This window comes from Vulpes lagopus, chromosome 13, assembly GCF_018345385.1.
Source record: "Vulpes lagopus strain Blue_001 chromosome 13, ASM1834538v1, whole genome shotgun sequence".
Classification (NCBI taxonomy): Eukaryota; Metazoa; Chordata; class Mammalia; order Carnivora; family Canidae; genus Vulpes; species Vulpes lagopus.
The window spans coordinates 27,440,467-27,465,409 of NC_054836.1; the positions used below are offsets into that span (position 1 = coordinate 27,440,467).

General features: G+C 38.9%; 1 protein-coding gene across 1 annotated transcript; it reads left to right on the plus strand.

The window, feature by feature from the left end:
- Positions 1-1,057: 1,057 nt before the first annotated feature.
- On the plus strand, positions 1,058-5,029 carry LOC121474558 (28S ribosomal protein S10, mitochondrial-like). Its single transcript, XM_041727502.1, is given in 2 exon segments — positions 1,058-1,113; positions 4,312-5,029. Coding segments are annotated over 2 exon segments (717 nt in total). The 3' UTR covers positions 4,973-5,029.
- The last annotated feature ends 19,914 nt before the right edge of the window (positions 5,030-24,943 follow it).

Genomic DNA, 24,943 nt, shown 5'->3' on the forward strand with positions numbered 1-24,943 from the left:
CAGAATGACCTTTCAAAAACTTCTGAATATACTAGTCCTTACTCATAATTCAATTTTTGTTCTTAATCTAATGACCAAAATCTTTTAAAGGCTTGCAAGTGTAAGCACCATCCCTTTCTACATGAAGTACTAACTCTCACTTTTCCTCTCTCCCTCTCAATATGCTTTAATATGCTGGAAGAACCTTTTCAAGTTCCTAAAATTAGACACAGTCTACCCAACCTTAATCTTTTATACATGTGGCTTCCTCTGTGTGATGCTTTTCCTCTTCTTTTTTATGTCTCCAGTTAATCCTTTGCCATTTTATAAATGTTTAAATCTCCCTTCCACAGGGAAATGCCTCCCTGATGCTGGTTTTTGTCTTGCACTAGAGTAGGACATTCCTTCTGTCTTTTACCTCTACTAAACTGTGATCTCCACGAGAATAGAGACTGTCCTTATTAATGCATACAAAGCACTGAATAAATGAAATATATTTGTTCAATACGTTGATGGTGCTATTTCCTAAAACAGGGAAAATATGAGAAGAGGCTATGAGGGAAAAGATGATTATAGATTTTCTACTCACTGGGTTTGAAGTGTGTGGAGATCCCAAAGCTAGCTAGGATATAGATCAAGAAAAATGGTTCTCCAACTTTCATGTTTATCAGAATTACCTGTAGGATTTATTAAAGATTAAAGTAATACAGATTACTTGACACCATCCCAGGGTTTCTGATTGAGTTTATCAGGGGTGGGACCTGAGAACATAGATTTCTTCTAGACTGAGGTGATGTTGGTGCTGCTGAAAATATGTACGGTACTTAGAGAACTTATCTAGAAAACAGAAGCGAGTCCATCTGGTGATGGGGAAGTAGGAGCTAACTGTCTAAAGAGAATAATAGAATGCATTTTAAAAGATGAGATTCCTTAGTTTCTTGATGACAATAAGGAAGACAGAATTCGGTGGGGGTGGGGGCAGCATTTGAAGGACAGAGGATCCTGTGTAATAAAGAATTTGGCTAGTCTTTGGGTCTGGTTCCTGGAGGAGGCCTAAATCCTTGCAATTTCCGGAGAGATGAGTGTCTTATTCATGGTGGCCCTGCTAGTTGATGCCAATGAAGTTGACATACAGTGTGTCCCTAAGTGGTTTTCGCTAAGATAACTTGGGATGGGGCTTGGCCATGCTAGAAACGCCAACCATGTGATTGGAGGGTTGGGACTCTGAACTTCATGACGTTAGCCTGACCTGTGGAAATTCAACCTAGCAACCAAAGATTTAATCAATCTTACCTATGTAATAAAGCTCCAATAAAAATTCTGGATCCTGAAGTACAGGTGACTTTGTGTAGTTGGCAATATTTTGTCTTGTCACACATGGATCTGGGAGGAAAGTGACATGTTCTGACTCTTCACTCTATGGTGAAGAGACCTTGGAACATGTGTATTTTAAAAATATCCCTGATCTTGGTTTGTATATCTCTTCTTTTGGCTCATTCTGATTTATGCCCTTTTTGCTATATAAAACTATACTAATCAGTATCACACTTCCCTGAATTCTAGGAGTTGTTCTAGTATTTAAAATCCTGAAGGGGTAGTGGAAACCCCCCTATGTTATAGCCAGCTGGTCAAAAGTAAAGGTGTCCTAGGGACCTGGAACTTGTGGCTGGTATTTAAACTAAGGGCAGTATGGAGGATTGTGCCATTAACTTGAGAAGTTTGGCTCAGCTTTGGGGAGCTCCTGTCAGAAATCCATTGCAGAAGAATAATGGTCAGTAAAGGAAACTGAGCTAGAACAGCCACTGAGGCAGGAGATGGACTGTGAGAAGAAAGATATAGAAAAAGGCAGGAGAACCTACCAGAAAGGTGACTGTGCACCAGGCTTTCTATAACTGCTCTAAGAAGGCTGGTGATGAGCATGGGATGCTGATGATGGCAGAAAGTGGCATGTGATTTGTAAAATTGCATAAAGTGTATGTGTAGGCTACTAACTCTTTAAAAACATGACTGTGATCAACATTATCATTTGCTCCAATGATGTCAGTAAACTCAACCCTCACATTGTTGGTATAAGACTTTCTTTGTAAATGAGTGGAATAACCAAAAGGAGATTTCTATAATATTTTATTCCTAGGAGCCCTACATTTCCTTAACACTGATGATGAAGGACAGCAGAAGATTGTAGGGGAACAAGAAAATGAAATTTGATTCCAACTCTATAATTTGGTAGATGAATATTAAGTCTATAGTTCAGTTTCTTGGCCAAGTTTTTCACTTTTATGTATAGAAAAGCATTGGGATATGTATTACTGAATTTTTTGGTCCAGATGAAACTTGAGAGAAGCGTTCATTATTTGGTTTGTTATTCAGAAACTCAACCAACATTTGGGATTTTGTAGTTTTTTTTTTTAATTCAAAAATTAATACTCAAAACTTCAAAGAAATTTTGTGTGTTATTTCTGTGTATATCAGAAAATCTTGCTCTAACAGTATGTGATCTGGAAAGGAAATACTTTGATGACTCTTGGTCCTTACATCTGTAATTCCTCTTCATCCTCATTGAACTCTGTACCAATTGATATTCATTCAGTTCATGATGTTGTTTGACAGTCCACGAATTTTATATATATATATTTTTTATTTATTTATGATAGCCACACAGAGAGAGAGATAGAGGCAGAGACACAGGCAGAGGGAGAAGCAGGCTCCATGCACCGGGAGCCCGACGTGGGATTCGATCCCGGGTCTCCAGGATCGCGCCCTGGGTCAAAGGCAGGCGCCAAACCGCTGCGCCACCCAGGGATCCCTTTTTCTTTCTTTCTTTCTTTTTTTTTTCCCGAATTTTATATTTTTAAACACTTTTGGCTTTTTGGTAAGAAGTGAGATGTTATCGATACCTGGGTGGCTCAGCAGTTGAGCGTCTGCCTTCGGCTCAGAGCATGATCCTGGAGTCCTGGGATCGAGTCCCATATCGGGCTCTCTGCATGGAGCTGGCTTCTCCCTCTGCCTCTGCCTCTCTCTCTTTCTCTCTCATATGAATAAATAAGTAAAATCTAAAAAAAAAAAAAAAAAAAAAAAAGAAGTGAGATGTTAGGACCTCATATGGTGTCATACCTTTCTACAACAGAAAAACTATTAGATGATACATATGTAACTTAAAGACAGAGATCTGGGCCCTTTAATTTGCTCAACATCTTTGAGTAGAAGTTTCAAGATTATTTATGATAGAGGGAAAGTAGTTGTCACCATCAGTATGATTAAGTGATGAAATCTGAGGGGAAAATTCAGTTTTGATTATCCTCAAAATAGATTTTGAAATAACAAAAAAGAATATATTTTTATACATGGTTCTTCAATCAATCCTCTTTATCTATACTTAGACTTCTTAATCTGAGATGTAGTTTTCTATAAAAAGAATCAATATGCAAAACATTGGATCTTATTAATAAAAATATATATCCATCAGAAACCATATTTTTTAGCATATGCAAGGCAGTATGGCATTACTGAAGAAGTTTCTATTTAGTGAGAGAATACTGACAATACATTATAATTTTTAAATGATACATAAACTTGATTATCAACTCAAGAATTGTTAGAATTAACTACAAAGTATATGTACACATTTGCGTTATTTAGTAATATTGTCTGATTGCCTCTGCTAAATTGTAGCAATTCACACCTCCATCTTTCTTGAAAAAAGAGTATCCTTACTCATTCTAGTATCTGTGTACATAAATATACATAGGCATGGATGTCAACTAATATAACACATTGAAAATGACATCCGGTATTCTAATTATTTGGGTTAAAATGTGTTTCCCTTGTGTTTTTTTATAACTGTTTTTCTATGCTTTGGTTTACCTGTTGGATCAGAGTAACATATAAAGATTGACCTTAAAATATATTCTTCCCATCAAACCCATGAGGAACACAATTTAACTTTTACGTCACAGCATATTTGGTTCTAGAGAAATTGAGAATTAGTTTTCAAAGTTGATCTAGGGTTGTCTGGCTGGCTCAGTTGGTAGGTTGTGCAAGTCTTGATTTCAGGGTTATGAGTTTAAGCCCCATATTGGGTGTATAGATGACTTAAAAAAATAACAGTACTTTTATTTAAAAAAAATATTGGAGTGCCTGGGGACGCAGCCAAGTAAGTGTCTGTCTCTTGGTTTTGGCTCAGATTATGATCTCAGAGTCCTGAGATCAAGCCCTGCCTTAGGCTCTGCACTTAGCACAGAATCTGCTTGTTCCTACCCCTGCAATCTCTTTTGTTCTCTCTTATCCTCTCTTGCTCTCTTGAATAAATAAAATAAAATAAAAATTTAGTAGAGTGCGAGACGGCAAGACATGCCGGCGTCTGTGGCAGGGTTCAAGGAATTTTTCTATAAATAGTTCTAAGAGCAGTACAGCCAGAAATGGTGGCTTTCTCCTCAGTACCAGCATGAAATGGGTACAGTTTTCAAGCCTACATGTTGATATTCCCAAGGATCTGACTAAGCCTACGATAACCATTTCTGATGAACCAGATACATGATATAAGCGCCTGTCAGTTTTAGTAAAAGGCCATGATAAGGCTGTATTGGACAGTTATGAATATTTTGCTGTGCTTGCTGCAAAAGAACTTGGAATCTCTATTAAAGTACACGAACCTCCAAGGAAAACAGAACGATTTACTCTTCTCAAATCAGTGCATATTTTCAAGAAGCACAGAGTTCAGTATGAAATGAGAACACTTTACAGATGTTTAGAGTTAGAACATCTAACTGGAAGTACAGCAGATGTCTATTTGGAATATATTCAGAGAAACTTACCTGAAGGAGTTGCCATGGAAGTGACAAAGACAAAATTAGAACGGTTACCAGAACACATCAAGGAGCCAATCTGGGAAATGGTACCAGAGAAAAAGCAGAAGGCAAGTCCTGACGTCTCAGCGAGTCCACTGGTGCTGGCATTTGACCCGAGGGTGGGTCGGACATGTATGTTGAGATAGAAAGGCTTCCAGTTGGGATGACTGTGAGTCTACCTGACTGCTCTGTTGAGCCCACATGAGCCTACCACATGCCTTGATCAGCTCAAAGCAAGGGTGGAACTTTAATGACACACTGGACTATAGTGAAAAACCACTGTACCTATTCTATACACATCATCATTTCAGGTCTGATTTTAACAAATATGAGCAAAACACTTTGACTACCATCTGTAAAAAGAATCGAGTCTATATTTTGTTATTCTGTTATTGGTCAATTATTAGTTTGCACTGATTTTAATTTGTATCATTTCATTCATCTGAACATGAACGTTTGAAATACTCCTTACGCACATTTTTTCTTTTGAGGTACCTGGAAGGAACCTTCGGTTATTTTGGTTCATTTAACACTGAACAGTTAAAGTTCTTCATATTTACCTCAGTGCAAGCTGGGAAATGCTAGTTGGGGGATGGTAACTTCCAATTTTACCTCATTTAAGCATGACATTCTTGAAAACTAATACACTGTGTAGCAGATCATGCACGTTTGCGGCATGCACTGAACTCTTTGTTGCCCAAACCCTTACTTACCAGGTTGCCTAGAAGGATCACTGTTAAGGAATTTGAGCTCTCGAGAAATTACTGTATCACCTTTTATATCCTGTGATTCATTCATTCCGGAAGCTGTTCTTTTTTTTGTTCTGTAACCAGCACTGCAGAAAATACCAAACATTGAATCGAAATAATGGCTTTTGAAAACTGTGCAGGGCACAGATAAATATTTTTCCTTATTAAGTCCCACATTATAAGGCCTCTTTCTTTTGGTAAATAGCATTCTTTTTGTTTGGAGATGACTACTTTTCCATGAAATTAAATCGGAGTGAAGGCCCCGAAAGAGGCAAGGCTGCAGTGTGCTGAAACTGCCAGTGCATCAGCCGCCAGGGAGCGATTCATTTCCTTTTTACAGCACAATCGTATCCATGTCTTTTGCGGTTTCTTCATCTGTGGGGTAGTTACGCCTTCTCAGTTTTTCACCCCATAAACCGGAGTCGGAGTCCCGGTTCTCTTTCCCCCGACCTACTGTCAGGTATCAGTGTTTTGAATGCATACTGCTTGTGCATCAGACTTACAGTACTGTCATTAACAAGAAACGGGTTACAGCCTTGTGCCCCATGACCTCATTCAGTTCATTCACAAATGCCTAAAGCACATTTATCCCAGGTATAAGCCTCGGGATTAAGAACTAGTCAATAAAACAAGAGCGATATAATGGAACTATATCTAGCAAAGCGGCCATCAGTGACCATTTTTACTTTAAAAGAAACAATTCCTTAAATACAGATCTACATCTAAGCTTTTTTTTTCTTTACAAACAATATTAATCACCATATCATAAGATGATTTATACAAACGTGCCTCCATTGACTCTCCATGTGAGCTCTTTTAAAGGGGCATCTGCTTTGAGCTGTTTTCACATTAAACCAGATTACTTAGCACTACATGTTAAAATCTTGTTTTAAGGTAAATATACAAATAAACTACATTCACAACAACAACAACAAAATTAGTAGAGTTACATGGAATAGTATGTAAAAAACTTGCTAGTTAATAGAATAATTGCTATTAACAATTAAGAACACTTCTGAATTAGAAGAAAAATCTACTGAAATAGCCTTGGGAAACATATTCATTGAACTAATCTCATTTTTTGGCTCCTGAAATATTCCTGTTTTGAGTACATGGCAATATGTGGACAAATTGCAGCCATGGAGAATTAGCCTTATTGTTTATGATAACTTTGAATTAAAAAAAAAAACAAACTAAATCAACAAGGTAAAAGACAAGCATCATTTGTATCTGAAAAAAAAAAGTGCCTTAAAATGATAAACTGAAAGTCCTATATTAAGAATTAAAAAGTCCTTGAAAGAGGGGGAAAAAAATCCTAGGAAACATCTAATTTGCTGCTATTCCCTGGAACATTTATTTGATATTTTGAATTAGTAGTAAGTATCCAGAAATATTTCATTTTCCATTAAATCACATTTTCCTTCTGATCATGGAAAGCACTAAATAGCATCCCTATATTCTGATTACATATTCAGTCTGCTGATTTAAGAACCAGAGTATTTATAAAAATATCTTTCCTTGGCATTTTTTCACTGGAGCTTATTATTCTCTCCTCCATTTCTTTCTTTTTACATATTTTTGTCCTTGGCCTCGCTTTCTGGCAGTCTCCTTTTTCTTGCTTTGCCTTCTTTTGCCTCATACAGAGGGTGAGATCATAATTCTCCTGGAGCAAATTGTTAATGGTATTTAGATGTGGGCTTTGGACAGAAACAGGCTGAAAAGTCTACCACATGGTGATAGTGAAGAGACATACAACATGCTTTATTTTCCATGATGAGTGTTTTGTTGTTCTATTTTTGTCATTTCATTGATCTATGATGATAAATAGGGTAATTGTGCTAAAATTACCACTCTATGCAAGCACCCTATATTCAACTCCCCACCCACCTCTCTCATCAGTGGCTTTTTTCCACCACTCATGAAAGGGTTCAGAGCACTAAGAACACACATTATTTAACTTCAAGGATAGAGACACAGAGTATGTTCGAGTCCCTGACTGCCTTCAAATTAAAAAAAAAAAAAGTCACACCTTCACTACATGATGTGGTCTTGCTTAGTCTCCTATTTTCAATTCGGAAAAAAAAAAAAAAAACATTTAAGAAAATTCAGTGTGAAGCCCTCTGTGCAAACTGCTTGTGGTATCTATCATAGGATTGACATTTCGTGAGGTCAGCCTCCAAAGACCCCACAGTGTAGACAGCACTTATATATGTGAAGATATTCATTGTCTGTGAAATGCACCCTACACAGTACTCGGAATACAGGGAAACTTGAAAAAATGTTAAATCTTTATTTTTCCTTTTTCTTGATTCCTTTGTTAAAAAACTGTTTCAGAATAAAGCAGACATTTATCAGTTTCTGAACTCACGTATATGATGTTCCTTCATTATGGAATGCCCATTCCCTTGCCTTCTGCTTACTGCTCTCCCCCAGAAACTCCCCCTGGGTTTTTACTTGATAATTCTTTGTTCCTCTTCAAGAGCTATATGGAAGGCATCTCCTCAAAGATGCCTACCGTGATCCCCTCTCTCAATCTGAGTTAGGTACCCCTATCAGGTATTTCTGGTGGTTTTTACATACTCCATTGCTGGCCTCATGGCTTTTGTGACTGCCTCCTAGGAGTTAGTTAGTTGTATTGACTAAGCAGGTGGGGTTTGTCCTAAGTGGAGGGCAGGAAGAAGAGAGCCTACTACTCCAGAGCTCTTTCTGAATCCGTACTGTTACTTGACATAAAGTTACCTGTATGCAAGTTCCTTGTATGTATAGATTTGTTCTTTCAGACATTTGAAAATTTAAGGGTGAAATAGATTTAATTTTCTTTTTTGGGGAGAGCATGGAAAAATGATGCAAATGAAGAGAACTGTAAATTGAAACAATAAAAACAAAGGATAAAGATTAGCAATATGCTCCAAGGCAGCATTGTTACAATGTCTTTGGCCTTTGGAACCATCTTTCTAGCTGAATGACTCTTAGATACTTTAAATCTATGATCTCATGATACTGCTTAGCAGGATCCTTTTTTTCAAAAGCGCTTTATAAATTAATTTGACATCTATTCTCAAGGTGCAGTCGAACTGTGATCAGGGATGAATAGTGGGCACAATTGGAATGAGATGGTTTCTAATTTGGTCTGTAGTGCCTGGCCCTGGTGCCTTGTTAGTGGTTGTGGGTATTGTGCATAACTGCTTTAGGAGAGAAACAAGACTGGGGTGTCATTGAATTAATTAGACGAGAATAAAATTAGAAATGAAAGCTCTTTAGTTTCTTAACTGCTAATGGTAGAAAATCAAGTACAATAAATACACTCCAAGCTTTGATGAACCTTACTTACAATTAACAGATTTTAATGGCCTGCCAAAATGTGACAGTTATTCTATTGATCCTCCTAATTAAGGATCATGAAAGGAAAGGGGTGCTTATCTTCACTTTGACTGAATTTCCCCTTGAATCAACCAAACTGCTCAAATGGCTGCTCAGAATGATTTTGGTTGTTTTATATGTGATGTTCAATACATATGCATACATTCATGTGAGGTGTGTCTATTGCGTATTTTTATTTCACTTTGCTGGGGTCACTAGATACAGATGAGGAATATGCAAGGCTAAGGGACACTTATTCCAAAATGTAAATACTTCATCATATACCTGCAAATGGTAGAATTTAATTACTTATAGCTATTGATCTAAAATCTATTTGACTTGTCAAATTCTTTCATTGGGTGTTGAGTTCAGCATGAGGCACTAAGGAAAAAGCCGCACTACTGTATTAAAATTGGCAAGAGCTGGGAGACTGTGCATTAGGGGTGCACAGTATTTCTCAATTCCGTGCTGTAATATGAATTCAGAGAATCATATATGCTAAGACCTCTTTTAGCTTCAATGGAATGACCAAGAGGTGTATTAAGACAGAGTAAATAGAAAGGAAAGCCACAAATAAACTATCTGTGCTGGTCAGGGTCTTTGTTTTTTGCAAAGGGCATCAGGATGGGATCTTGACTAGCCTGGAGAAAAGGGGTGAGAAGCTGGGCATGGAAACACCTGTGGAGCTGTCACCTGCTCAGGGGTGCTGATTATACTTGGGCAGGGATGCTAGAGATTCTGTTGTTCCTACTTTGTGAGGATGGGACTCACCACATGGAGAATAACTGAAAGATTGAAAGGCTCTTTAAGCTTGATGGAACACTCTAAATGTCTGTGTCCACACCACAGTCCTTCTGGATAAGCTTTCATCCTTTCCTCTGTTCTTCATCTCTTTTTCTCTCTTTCATTTTTTCTTTCCTTTTCCTATCTTGTGCTTAGTCCTATACTTGGTGCCATTGTGAAACTGTATCAAAATGCTGTGTTCTAGGGAATGATGAGATATCAAGAGAGCATGAATTCAAGCATTTTAGAAATTGACCCCTATGGATGAGTTTAAACTTTATAAAGAAAATATCAAAGTCAATAAAGTCTTATTACTCTTTCAGAGGCTTAAAGATTACTTCTAAAGTAAGTATTATCTCGGTGAAAGCAATATATCATTCATTGCAGATGTTTCAGATCTTCAGAAAACTGCACAGAGAATTTCAGTTTTGTATAATTGCAAATACCCCATTTGTGAATTTAAAGACCAGAGAAAGTGTTAGCCTAGCAGTTCTAACACAATGCACAGTGGTAGTTCAACTTCTGCCTATACCCTTCAAAAGTACTTCAGTAAATAATAGTGTTCACATGAAAGAAAAGAGAAAGAAAGAAAGAAAGAAAGAAAGAAAGAAAGAAAGAAAGAAAGAAAGAAAGAAAGAAAGAAAGAAGAAAGAAAGAAAAGAAAGAAAGAGAAAGAAAGAAAGAAAAGAAAGAAAGAGAAAAGAAAGAAAGAAAGAAAGAAAAAGAAAGAAAAAGAAAGAAAAAAGAAAGAAAGAAAAGAAAGAAAGAAAAAAGAAAGAAAAAAGAAAGAAAGAAAGAAAAAAGAAAGAGAAAGAAAGAAAGAAAGAAAGAAAGAAAGAAAGAAAGAAAGAAAGAAATGCCAGGGTACTTTGAATCAGTGGCAGAGTTTTTGATAGATTTTTTTAAAGTTCTAACATCTGGTAAGTCAGTTAAAAAATATATACAAGCCCTCTCCTCCCCATTAAAATAGAATATTGCCAATTTGCATGGACAACATAGAATTTAATCCCCTTTAAATATACTGGATCCTTAAATTTTAAAGAGAGCACTTGGTAAACCATGAAAATATGAGAACCAAAATTTTTTGCTCAAAAGCAAAAAGCAGGATCAACATGAATCATCTTAATTATGTATTTCTATTCTGTGGTCAGGCTGTACAATTACACAAAAACTAAATCTCAGGAATAACACATTGTACAATGTGCAGTATAGTACTAGAAATATCCTTTCAGTGTACAAGGTTAGAAATTTCTCAAGCCTCTACATAGCAACATTTGGTGCTATCTAAAACATGAATAACGAGGAAATACTCAACAGTTACATTTAAAATAATTGTTCCTTTTGATAATTACTTTTTTCATTGATTTAAAACTCACTTTCCTTCAACAATTATCTCCATGGCCTCCATTGCAAACATGGTTCTCTTGACTATTGAAAACTATATATCCTAAATAATTCCAAGTGAAATTTTTTCCAGTTTCAGGGACTTTACAAAAATAGCCAAAATCACACAGCATTTTCAAGTTGACTGAGCACCTAAGTAGAACAGCGTTATTTTGTGGTGCCAGTGGTCACTAGGACTGCAGGCGCTGGCTCTGTCAGGGAGTGTAAGGCTTTTTTTATGCTCTAGGATGTTGCTGTATCTTATGACCACCCCACCCTCTAGACCATTATCCAGGGAGGTGGGATATGTTTGAGCTTAGAGCTCAGTCCCTACCTTGACTCTTCTCTTCTCCTTTCTCCCTGGTGCAATTTTGAAAAGAATTATGTTTAAGCCTTGCTCTCTTTCCTCTTCCTTGCTGGATCTTCTGCTCCATCATGGCAAACTGACAGTCTAGGTCTCGGGAAACTGGCATACTGCCTCTGCCCCTCTCTGGATTTCTGGACTTAAGATTTCTGACAGCTATCCCCCACACAAAACCCACATAAATTAGTCAGTTTTGCTTTTTGAAACTTGCTTCTGGGTGGCAAGGAGAGGGTAGCAGCTCTGACTGCACTTAATAGCGATTAGCTGGCAGAGCAAATCTTCCCTTTGTCTTTCTTGTTTTCATTCTTTTTGAGGAGGGGATTTGATAGGGATATGATTTTGGATATGGTTTCTGATCACCACTGCCTTCTCCTAGAGCACATTGGCTAATAAAACACATCATCTGTTTTTACAGGGCCAGTGGTTAGAAATGTGATGGACTCAGATGGCTCTTCCTTTGATCTTTAGTCCATTAAAACAGATGACAGCCAGAATCATGCTTCTCTAGACTTCAAAGCAATGATAAAACAATCCCTTGGAACACAAGTCCTCTTGTCTCATAGGAGATAAATTTTAATATTTCCCTGTTTTGTGAGAATACATGAAGATATCCCTCTTCAGTTGATCCCTAAGGAAGAGCTTAAGAAAGATCCACTGTCTCTCCTTGGAAGTAGAGTCCCAAGACCTAAACAACCACTCCAGGCTTGGTTTTATGGTAATCTGGCTTGTTGATCAGTTTTACTTTAGTGAGCATATTCATTTGTGCTAGCTAGGGCTTTACATACACATAATAGGGAGTGACTTCCATGATATATGCTTAGGCCTGTCCCCTAATATATACATTTTATACAACACAATTTAGGATGTTTTAGAACTATGAATATATGAAGGGTAAACATGAATTTGTCTAAGATTGATCTTCTATATGTTTGTTTCTTTTTTTTTTTCTTTAAAGATTTATTCATTTATTAGAATCACAGAAAGGAAGAGGGTTGGGACAGAGAGAGAGAGAGTAGAGCAAGAGCGAGAGCAAGAGGGAGAGATAGAGAGAGAGAGAGAGAGAATCTTCAGTAGAGTTCTCCCTGCTGAGCACAGAGACCCAGGTAGCCCATGATATAAATATCATGACCCTGAGGTCATGACCTGAGCCAAAACCAAGATCTGACGTTCAACTGACTGAGCCACCAAGTCACCCCTGCAAGCTAGTTTCTTAGAAAAAGAATTGTCTTCTGCAAATACCATAGAAACCAGTTAAGCCTTCCTTCCTGCAAAACACCATAAAAACCAATTAAAGCGCATTAGTCAGCCCCTGGACTTGTACCACAGCTCCTGCATCATACCGGGGGGAGGGGGGGGTGCGGAGGGGGGGCTCGGAGGAGGGTGCTTTAGCATTTTCCCAAGCAGGATTCCAGAGGTGAACCTTGTTGCAAGCTTCCTAAGTCTTGGAGCTGCAATTTGAATGCTTGAATGCCTCATCAGATGAAGGCCTTGTGCTTATCCCCACATATATGGAGTTGCCAATTAGGACTGGAGGCAAAAATTCCATCATGAGATACATTTCTTAAATGCATCCCAGCATAACAGATCTGGGAGGTGTTGTTCATGGAGAGTCAGATGTCTGGCCTCGTGAGGTGGCTCTGAACGTCCGCAGAGTGTGGTAGGGCAAGAGACACTGGTGTCTTTGGTATTTACCCTGACTCCAGGAGCTTTTCCCAATGAACACTGCTCTAGCAAGTTAGAAATATACCCTGCTTAGCTAATCACCTTGTTTGTACCATGTTTATCCAAGGGCTTTATATCACTGGTGTATACAATGTTGCTGAGACAAACATGAATGCTGAATCGTTTCTTGAAAATGAGGCAATTTGTTCAATTCATTCTACAAATGGTTGAGTCTCTGCCCACTCGATGCTACAGAATGTACTGGGATTATTTTATAGTTATAACAAATCCTGCTTTCAGTCTTACAGGGAAAATCAGACCTATTCCCTAATAATGATAATGGAAAATAAATGTGGTAAAAAATATAAAAGGTGTTATGAGAGTTATAGAAGGAAAAAGAAATTACTTTTATTGGCAGTTTCTTGCAAGAGTTTTGGATGGCTTATAAGGATTGGTATAATTTAAGTGTTTAAAAGACCAACTAAATGGCATTCTACCTGGAAGTGGGAAAGCACAGGGGAATAAAGTAGAAAATGAGTTTGGTTGGAGTGGGAATGCTTATGGGAGGCATAATGGTAAATTGACTTTGAAAGACAAGTTGTATCAAGAACATAGAAGGCCTTGGATGCCAGGCTAAATAATTTGAATTTTATTGGAATTACTCCCCAGAAAGATAAATCTGGCATTGATATGTAAAGGTTTTGGCATAAGAAGAAGTGTTTTACAGAGCTGAAAGGATCTAGGTGAAAGGTTCTAACTTCTCATACCCCTTGGTTTGAATAGAGGAAAGTAAAAATACATATATAAAATCCACCCTAGATGGAAGGTATAAGAAGCATTGCTTGACATAATGTGTGAAACATAATATTACTATAGCTGAGCACAACATAGTTAATGGCCATTAGCAGAGTGAATGCAACATGGTGTCCTGACACATGAAACCTGACAGTGTACCATCTTTCTGCAACCAGTGGCTGGCTTCTGGGGGATTTCTTACTGTGAGGAATATCTAGACCTACCAGCTGGGGATGATATAGAAATAAATGAGTTTTTGCCTTACCTCTGATACTTGCAAATCTTTTTAAAAAATATTTTATTTATTTATTCATGAGAGACACACAGAAAGAGGCTGAGACATAAGGAGAAGCAGGCTCCCTGTGGAAGCCTGATGTGGGACTTGATCCCAGAACCCTGGGGATCACGGCCTGAGCCAAGGCAGATGCTCAACCACTGTGCCACCCAGGTGCCTCCTACACTTGCAAATTTTAATTAATAAAGGTATCAAAGTGGAGCATCTGGCTGTTTCAGTCTATAGAGCTTGCAGTTTGTGATCAAAGGGTTGTGAGTTTGAGCCCCACATTGGGTGTAGAGATACCTTTATTAAAGATTTTTTCTCCCTCTACCTATGTCTCTGCCTCTCTCTCTCTCTCTGTGTAACTATCATAAATAAATAAAAAAATTAAAAAAAAAAAAAGGGATCCCTGGGTGGCGCAGCGGTTTGGCGCCTGCCTTTGGCCTAGGGCGCGATCTTGGAGACCTGGGATCGAATCCCACGTCGGGCTCCCGGTGCATGGAGCCTGCTTCTCCCTCTACCTATGTCTCTGCCTCTCTCTCTCTCTGTGTGTAACTATCATAAATAAATAAAAAAATTTAAAAAAATAAAGATTTTTGTAAGTAATCAAAGTGAAGAAAAGAGAAAATGTAACAGATTATTTGAAAAGAAAAAAAGGTTTATATCTGATATACTTAGAAGTAATAGCAGTGGATAAAGTGGGCAACCACATGCACAGATGACCAATCCCTTATAAAAATATGTAGATAAATACAGGATCAGTGAAATTTGCATACAGAAGGGTTTGCCTCTAATCATAGCTTCTCATTAGAGAATACTGCCCTACTTTCCTATCCTGGGTAGCATGGTCCAACCTGGCAGCATTTTTGTATAAAACCAAAGAGTGTGTAGTCTGGGCCAGAGTCCCTGCTGTCTGCACTGAAAACTTACCAGCTTTCCAGAGAGTTGAGGGCAGTAAATCTCCCCTGCCCTGGAAACCACATTATGGTATCTGAGATCAGCTTTAACTTGTTTGTGGCTGAGAAAGGAGAAGATTTCATTATTACCAACCTGGATTTTAGAGACAAGAAATGTATATATGCACAAAAGCTGGTATTTTCTGTTACAACTGGGGGCAATGTTTAGCTTTGCTAATTTTATTTGGGTCAAGTTGATGTCTCCCATGTTCAGACACCATTCATGATCAGTATTTCTTTGGAAAAAAAATGTGCTAAAATTTCTGGTTATCTCTGATTTGATCTGTTTAGTGAATATGGATACAAAGATACTTTACTGTTTCTTAGCAAGAGAATAAAACCAACTGGTCTCAGACCATGATTTTAATGAGCATGGGGGTAAGCAATTTGTATATAATAACTGAATCATCAAAAACTTAAATGTAATACAGCTACATTCTGTTTCCCTATGTGTAACCTAAAAGGGATATTGTAGCAGTTTAAAATAAATGCTGAAGCTACAGTGAACAATTAACCCTTTTGGCATGAGTAGTATCCAGCTCAATAAACATGATGAAAAAGCTTTTTTCTTTCATAGATTATGCTCTTGTTGGATAGCCCATCTCTCTTACCTTTATATGTCACTGGCAATAGCATGGAAATCATTTTTGCATTCTTCTTGGAGTGATGCAGTATTCCTTCCTTTTCCCTGAGCATGATGAGAGCTGTCATTTATTTTTTAAGGTATTAATTCTAGTGCCCTCTCTATTTCTCACATTTTTTTTTCTGTTGAGGAGGGGGTTTAAAATTCATGGACCCTGACTTAAGCTGCACAGTATTTATTTTAAAGTTTAAATTAATGTTGTGATCATTTATCATCTGTTAAGTTTGTATTGTCAAGCACAAAGAAATTAAACCTTGGATGAAACAGACAAGCAGGATGTAAGTAGTAGAATCTGTTAACAATTCAACAAGTCCAATTTATGGGAGAATAGACTGAATTTCAAGCCAGATAGCCTGCAGCGGGCAGCAGGCACTTGGACCAGTGGGGAAATGCTTTAGCTTGTGGCATTTTTCAGTAATCTAAGTGATTTTCCTTATGTTAAACGATTTGACTCTCAAGAGAATTAAAAAAAAAAAAGGACAATAAAATTGACCTTGGAGAACAAAGCCTGGGGTGGTTAAGGGTCCTGGTAGACAAACTTGGAGTGAGGAGCTCAGAGCCTGCAAGTGGACTTGGCCTATAACTTGCTACCTGTCTGATCTCAAGGGAGGTTCTTTGATTATTTATCCTTTCAAAGTTATTCCTTCACTGATGAATTGAAGGTTGTGAGAAGTTAATTAGATGCTCCATGTATATTTGTAAGTGAAGGACTTGGATTCACAGTGAGGGAAAGCATGGAATGGCTGACATTACCAAGTGCAAGAATGAGAATGTAGAGCTGATTTCATGAAGCATTGGAAGTAAGGACCACCTAGATGCCCCAGTGCTGCCAGACTCCATCTCTCCATCTCCTCCTGCCCCTGCTTCTCTTCATGCATGTGTCTCCATGAAGTGAAGGTTACAACAGTTTGAATTTCTAGGGCTCACATTTTTAGTTTTACTGTTAAAGAGCATGAAGCTTCCTTCAGTTTCCAAATTAGAAATTACCAGAATGTTGCAATTCCTAGGGCCCTTGCCAATTTCTGACCCATTTTCTTTTCTCTTTTACATATTTTAGCAGAGTTGATACACAATGTTAAAATGATTCAACATCTCTATATGTTATGCTATACTTACTGCAAGTATAGCTACCATTTGTCACCATTTATTGTATTCCCTACACTATTACCTTTTATTCCTATGAGTTGCTTATTCAATAACTGGAAACCTCCATCTCCCATTCCCCTTCACCCATTTTGTCCACCTCTCCACCGACCTTGCTCCTGGCAACCATCAGTTTGTTCTCTATAGGTCAGGTTCTGCTCTTAGTTTCTTTATTAATTTTTTTTGGATTAGGCACTGAGTGAAATACAGTATTTGTCCTTCTGAGTCTTATTTAATTTAGCATAATATCCTCTTAGTCCATCCATGTTGTCACAAATGGTACTATCTCATCCTTTTTAATGGCTGTATAATATTCTATCATATCTATCTATCTATATATATACATATCTATACACACAAACACACATACACACTATGTCTTCTCTTCTCTATTCATTTCACTATTGATGGGCACTTATGGAAGCAACCTATCTTGGCTATTGAAAATAATACTACAACAAATATAGGGGTGCTTGCATCTTTTCATATAAGTATTTTTGGGGTTTTTTTGGTAAATAACCTAGAAGTGGAATTACTGGATCATATGGTGGTTCAATTTTTTTTTTAATTTTTTTTTAATTTATTCATGATAGTCATACAGAGAGAGAGAGAGGCAGAGACACAGGCAGAGGAGAAGCAGGCTCCATGCACCAGGAGCCCGATGTGGGATTCGATCCCGGGTCTCCAGGATCGCGCCCTGGGCCAAAGGCAGGTGCCAAACCGCTGCGCCACCCAGGGATCCCTGGTGGTTCAATTTTTAATTTTTTGAGGAAAATACTTAAAATATTGTTTTCCGCAGTGTCTATACCAATTTACATTCCTACCAACACTGTGAGAGTTCCTTTTTCTTCACATTTTCACCAACACTTTATTTCTTTGCTTTTGACAGATTCATTTTCTTTTTGTGTGTGGTGAGGTACACTATCAAGCTTTGCCCAGCTTAGCTCAATAACTGCCTTTCTCTAGGATCTCTGAGTTCTGAGACTGGCACACCAACCACAAATACACAATTAGAAAAACTTTTTCCATAAAAATGTAATGGAAGGCTTGACCTAAAGTTTGATGGAAATTAAATGGTAATAACTGGTACAGAGGAAGACGGGCTACTGCCCGGCCTGTGGGAAGTATTCCATGCATGATGGGCTTATTATGTAAATTCATTGTTATTGTTGTTGGTAGTAGATTTGTTTCTCTGTCCTTTCTGTAATGTATCTAGTGTTCTTTCTGCCATAGCCTTCTGATCCAAGGAAAATTGGCCACTAATAGATAAAACTTCCAGGTGGGTAAACCATCTTCAACCTCTCTTCTTTTTGCCAAGGGTCACTCACCTGGGCTTGCCTTCCTTCCCATATCTCAAACTGCAAAATTACTTCTCTTACTGTCACAGTTGATAAACCACTCTTATTTATTTATTTAAAGATTATATTTATTTATTTGAGAGTAAGATAGAACACGAGTAGGGAAGGGCCAGAGGTTGAGAAGCAGAGGGAGAAGCAGACTCTCTGCTGAGCTGGGAGCCCGATGTAGGGCTTGATCTCAGGACCCCGGGATCATGACCTGAGCTGAAAGCAGATGCTTAACCAACTAAGGCACCCAGGCACTTCAAAACCACTCAAATTTAAATACAATTGATCCCACTAGCCCTCAAAAGGATAATTTTCTACTCAAAAGAGTAGTTGATAAAACTTGTTGAATCTTTGACTAAGGGTGTATTTCTGAACTTGAAAGGTCAACAGTGGGCGTGTTGATTATACATGTCTTTGCCTGCATGACAAACTGCCTCCTCTCCACAAAATGGACATTTTCTCGCTCCATATTTTGGTCTTCATTATCCCAAGCCTCCCTCCACCATACCCTCAAAGGATATCAGTAACTTGACTCATTTTATGAAAGATAAGCACTCAATGACACAGGAAATGTATCTTTTCAGGAGACTTACAGGTAAGTCATACAGAAATAATGCATATTATTATTATTATTATTATTATTATTAAAATAAATTTATTTTTATTGGTGTTCAATTTGCCAACATATAGAATAACACTCAGCTCATCCCATCAAGTGCCCCCCTCAGTGTCCGTCACCCAGTCACTCCCTCCCCTCCGCCCACCTCTCTTTCTACCACCCCTAGTTCGTTTCCCAGAGTTAGGAGTCTCTCATGTTCTGTTTCCCTTTCTGTTAAGAAATAATGTATATTAGGGATCCCTGGGTGGCGCAGCGGTTTGGCGCCTGCCTTTGGCCCGGGGCGCGATCCTGGAGACCCGGGATCGAATCCCACGTCGGGCTCCCGGTGCATGGAGCCTGCTTCTCCCTCTGCCTATGTCTCTGCTTCTCTCTCTCTCACTGTGTGCCTATCATAAAAATAAATAAAATTAAAAAAAAAATTTAAAAAAAAAATAAAAAAAAAAAAGAAATAATGTATATTAAATTGAAACTGCTTATGTATAAGGCAGTAATAGAGCTGACTTTTGAAACCTCATACAATGAGAAATGGAAACAAGCAAATTATGCTTTCCCCCACAGATATTTGCATACTCTCTTGTAGGTATTATTGCATTTCAGGAGACAGAATTCGCAACTACAGATTCATCTTCAAGGAGATAGATAATTTTAAGTGAGGCAGATGAAATACTGCATAGATAAATCTATAGAACACTGGAAAAGAGAGAGAATATAGTGAGGGAAGGCTTTATTTAAGAAAATGTCAGCTATGATCCAATTGTGGAGTGTAGGAAATTTATTATAGCTAAGAAAAATCTAAAACAGGCTCTTTTATGTATTGAAAAATCAACAAATTAACATTAGATTTCTGTATGAGGTAACATTTTTTACCTATACAAATTTCCAGGGAGTGTCTTCTTTTCTCAAACTCATCAGTACCTCCCCACTGCTTTTTAAAATTCCCCCATGATACTAAATTGCTAATTTGAAGTTAACTGAGTCACTGATCCCTACTATAATCTAAAAAGGTTACCTGAAGTGAGATACTCATTCAAATGCACTATCTCTTAGACTCCTAGAAGCTTCTGCTACCACTAAAAATATACCTCACAGAACTACCAAAACCTGCTTGTAGGTCAAAAGCTATTCTAAACTTGTATTACTTTGAACTGAAGATTAGATTATTGGACAACCACTAAACTCTAGGCTCCTAGGTGTGGCTGTAGCTAAAATTGAACCCACAAGAAAATCAGCAAGAAAATGGACTCTCTCTCACTTGAACATGAGTATTTATCAAGTGTTCTTTTTTTTTTTTTTTCATTTTTTTTCAAGTGTTCTTTTTAATGAAATCACCACTGTATTAGGTCTAGAGAAGATCAGATCACCACTGTATTAGGTCTAGAGAAGATCAGTCCTGACAAGGGAAAGTTTGAGGCCCCAGAGAACAAAGGCAGCCAAGCCTTCTTTCCATGATATTTTCCATGGCTGATGTCACTGGCCAGGCCTTCTGGATAAAAAATTTGATACAGCTCTCCTGTTTACTTGGTTGTTTTTGAGTTGTGCTCTTCCGGCAATTTTCTTTGAAAGGTGTTAATTTCTCAGCCTAAATAAAGACCATAAGATAACCATTTAGGAATGTAGCAAAGAAATGCCATTCTTGATCTCAGAAAACTTGATCCTTTGAAAAAGATTTAAATGGACTCATTTGTGCATTCATGATGAGAGACAGAGTAGAAAAGAGGGACAGAGTAGAAAGGTTGTCAGGGTTGAAGAATGAATACTGAGTCCTTTTTCTGCAGCATGGTTAGAGTCATCAAGTTTGTAATCCTTGATGTTTATATAGAACTCTGTATTTTCAAATCACTTTCATAAATATTCTTATTTGATCCCATTCCTATTTGATGTCTTTCTCTTTTTTCTTTGTTAGGAAGGAAAGGGAGGAAGTAGTAGAACATAGATTAAATAATAATAATAAAAAAAGTGCTTTGTAGTTTCTTTGACACAAATTCTTCCAGACACAAGGACAGTTGGATTTGCCTCAGAAGACTCTGCTGCAGTCCAGCATCAAAGACTTCAATAGCTTACACCAAAAAAATAATTTGATTCAGCTGCTTGCTGGTATCAAACGAATATATTAGAGGTTGATATGATGGATTCAGTTTATTGGAGACTTCCTGAAAGGCTCTGTAAAGTACATTCATATCCATTTGCAAAATTTCCTGAGTAGAACCATGTTTATGGATAATGTGTTCTAGTTCATGTCCTCTAAGCCAACATGATAACTCTGGAATTGACGTGGCTTTTACAGGGGGGCTCAGGAATTGAACATACAGCTTTGTTTTTTTCTCCTACTGTTTGTGAAAGAATCCTAATGATGATGATGAACTTGGTGTAGGTAATGTGGTCTTTACAGTGAGGAAGTGGAACAGGGATCAATATTCCAATGTTGCCGATCAGAAAATTAGTTGATTTGCTTACAACTGCATGTGATTGTGGGTAAAAGAAAGAAAGGAAAGATTTCTAGGTATATTGGCTTAATGGGCTTTTATTGACTTAATAGTATTTTCTTCAACTTTAGAATGGAGGTGGATTTGGAAAGACATTCTATACTTAAATATAAATAGGGCACAACAGAACAAAGCTTGGATACACAGAGAAGAAAAGTGAGCTCTGGCCATGTCATTTTAGTAGGGTCATTAAACTTTTTACATCTTGCTTTCCTTGTATATAAAATAGGGGCATTTTCATGCTAAAAATTCTTAGCAGATTGATTGATTGATTGATTGATTGATTTTTAGTGCTAACTTCCAAGTACAGAAAGGCCAATCTTAGAATAAGAGGCAGGGCTTCCATGGCAATGAGTGGACTAAATTAAAAAGAAAAGATGTGTGTGGGGGGGGAGGGCATGGGGAGGAGGGCGTGGCCAGCTGGTGCAAAAACCTTTGCAGAAAGGGATCTCAATAGGCTTATGTTCAGGTCCCTGTGTTAATAACTTGCTGGACTATGTGCCATGTTGAATCTGGAGAGAGGACAAAATAAAGATGAATTTGTCTATGTTTGCATTATACTAATTCCAACACAGTTTGTTGAGTATTATTATTATTATTTTTAAGATTTTATTTATTTTTTCATGAGAGACAGAGAGAGAGAGAGAAGAGAGAGAAGCAGGCTGCATGCAGGGAGCCCGACACCTGACTTGATCCTGGGCCTCCAGGATCAGGCCCTGGGCTGCAGGTGGCGCTAAACCGCCGAGCCACCGGGCTGCCCAGTTTGTTGAGTATTAACATCAATAGGACTGTCATCTAATAAGTAGGACTAGATTATAATGATCTGTAAAGCACTCTTTCCCTCCTTCTCTCATTAGATTTGGTTGATTTTGATAATGATATGAAAATATTGGAAGATGGTGGAAGAGTAGGGTCCCCAAGTCACCTGTCCCCACCAAATTACCTAGAAAACCTTCAAATCATCCTGAAAATCTACGAATTCGGCCTGAGATTTAAAGAGAGACAAGCTGGAACGCTACAGTGAGAAGAGTTCGCGCTTCTATCAAGGTAGGAAGACGGAGAAAAAGAAATAAAGAAACAAAAGGCCTCCAAGGGGGAGGGGCCCCGCGAGGAGCCGGGCTGAGGCTGGGGCGAGTGTCCCCAGGACAGGAGAGCCCCGTCCCGGAGGAGCAGGAGCTGCACCGACCTTCCCGGGGGAAAGGGGCCCGCAGGGAGTTGGAGCAGGACCCAGGAGGGCGGGGATGCCCTCGGGCTCCCGGGGACACTAACAGGCACCTGCGCCCCGGGAGAGTGCGCCGAGCTCCCTAAGGGCTGCAGCGCGCACGGCGGGACCCGGAGCAGCTCAGAGGGGCTCGGGCGGCGGCTCCGCGGAGGGGGCTGCGGGGCGGGAGCGAATCCAACAGCGCAGGCCCCGGAGCACAGGGCGCCGGGACACAGCCCAGGATCCGGCCTCCCCCCGGGACAGGCAGAGGCCGGGAGGGCCCAGGACAGCAAGGACGCTCCTGCCCGGGGCTGAGCAGATCAGCGGCCCTGCCCCGGAGCCCCCAGGCCCTGCAGAAGGAGAGCCCCGGAGATACTGCGGGGGCTGACTCCAGGGCTGCAGAGCTGGCCCCGCCACTGGAGTTGTTCCTCCTGGGGCCTCACGGGGTAAACAACCCACACTGAGCCCTGCACCCGGAAGGGGGAGAGCAGCTCCCCCAAGTGCTAACACCTGAAAATCAGCACAGCAGGCCCCTCCCCCAGAAGACCAGCTGGACGGACCAGTTCCAGGGGAAGTCAAAGGACTTAAAGTATACAGAATCAGAAGATACTCCCCCCTGGGTTTTTTTTTTTTTTTTTTGCTTTTTGATTTGTTTGCTTCCCCCACCCCTTTTTTCCCTTTCTTTCTTTTTCTTTCTCTTTTTTCTTCTCTTTTTTTCTTCCTTTTTCTTTTTTCTTTTTCTCTTTTCTTTTCTCTTTTCTCTCTCTCTTTTTCTCCTTTTCCCAATACAACTTGCTTTTGGCCACTCTGCACTGAGCAAAATGACTAGAAGGAAACCTCACCTCAAAAGAAAGAATCAGAAACAGTCCTCTCTCCCAGAGAGTTACAAAATCTGGATTACAATTCAATGTCAGAAAGCCAATTCAGAAGCACTATTATATAGCTACTCGTGGCTCTAGAAAAAAGCATAAAGGACTCAAGAGACTTCATGACTGCAGAATTTAGATCCAATCAGGCAGAAATTAAAAATCAATTGAATGAGATGCAATCCAAACTAGAAGACCTAACGACGAGGGTTAACGAGGTGGAAGAACGAGTGAGTGACATAGAAGACAAGTTGATGGCAAAGAGGGAACCTGAGGAAAAAAGAGACAAACAAAAGACCATGAAGATAGATTAAGGGAAATAAACGACAGCGTGAGGAAGAAAAACCTACTTTTAATTGGGGTTCCCGAGGGCGCCAAAAGGGACAGAGGACCAGAATATGTATTTGAACAAATCCTAGCTGAAAACTTTCCTAATCTGGGAAGGGAAACAGGCATTCAGATCCAGGAAATAGAGAGATCCCCCCCCCCCTAAAATCAATAAAAAACGTTCAACACCTCGACATTTAATAGTTAAGCTTGCAAATTCCAAAGATAAAGAGAAGATCCTTAAAGCAGCAAGAGACAAGAAATCCCTGACTTTTATGGGGAGGAGTATTAGGGTAATAGCAGACTCTCCACAGAGACCTGGCAGGCCAGAAAGGGCTGGCAGGATATATTCAGGGTCCTAAATGAGAAGAACATGCAACCAAGAATACTTATCCAGCAAGGCTCTCATTCAAAATGGAAGGAGAGATAAAGAGCTTCCAAGACAGGCAGGAACTGAAAGAATATGTGATCTCCAAACCACCTCTGCAAGAAATTCTAAGGGGGACTCTTAAAATTCCCCTTTAAGAAGAAGTTCAGTGGAACAATCCACAAAAACAAGGACTGAATAGATATCATGATGACACTAAACTCATATCTGTCAATAGTAACTCTGAACGTGAACGGGCTTAATGACCCCATCAAAAGGCGCAGGGTTTCAGACTGGATAAAAAAGCAGGACCCATCTATTTGCTGTCTACAAGAGACTCATTTTAGACAGAAGGACACCTACAACCTGAAAATAAAAGGTTGGAGAACCATTTACCATTCAAATGGTCCTCAAAAGAAAGCAGGGGTAGCCATCCTTATATCAGATAAACTAAAATTTACTCCGAAGACTGTAGTGAGAGATGAAGAGGGACACTATCTCATACTTAAAGGATCTATCCAACAAGAGGACTTAACAATCCTCAATATATATGCCCCGAATGTGGGACTGCCAAATATATAAATCAATGAATAACCAAAGTGAAGAAATTCTTAGATAATAATACACTTATACTTGGTGACTTCAATCTAGCTCTTTCTATACTCGATAGGTCTTCTAAGCACAACATCTCCAAAGAAACGAGAGCTTTAAATGATACACTGGACCAGATGGATTTCACAGATATCTACAGAACTTTACATCCAAACTCAACTGAATACACATTCTTCTCAAG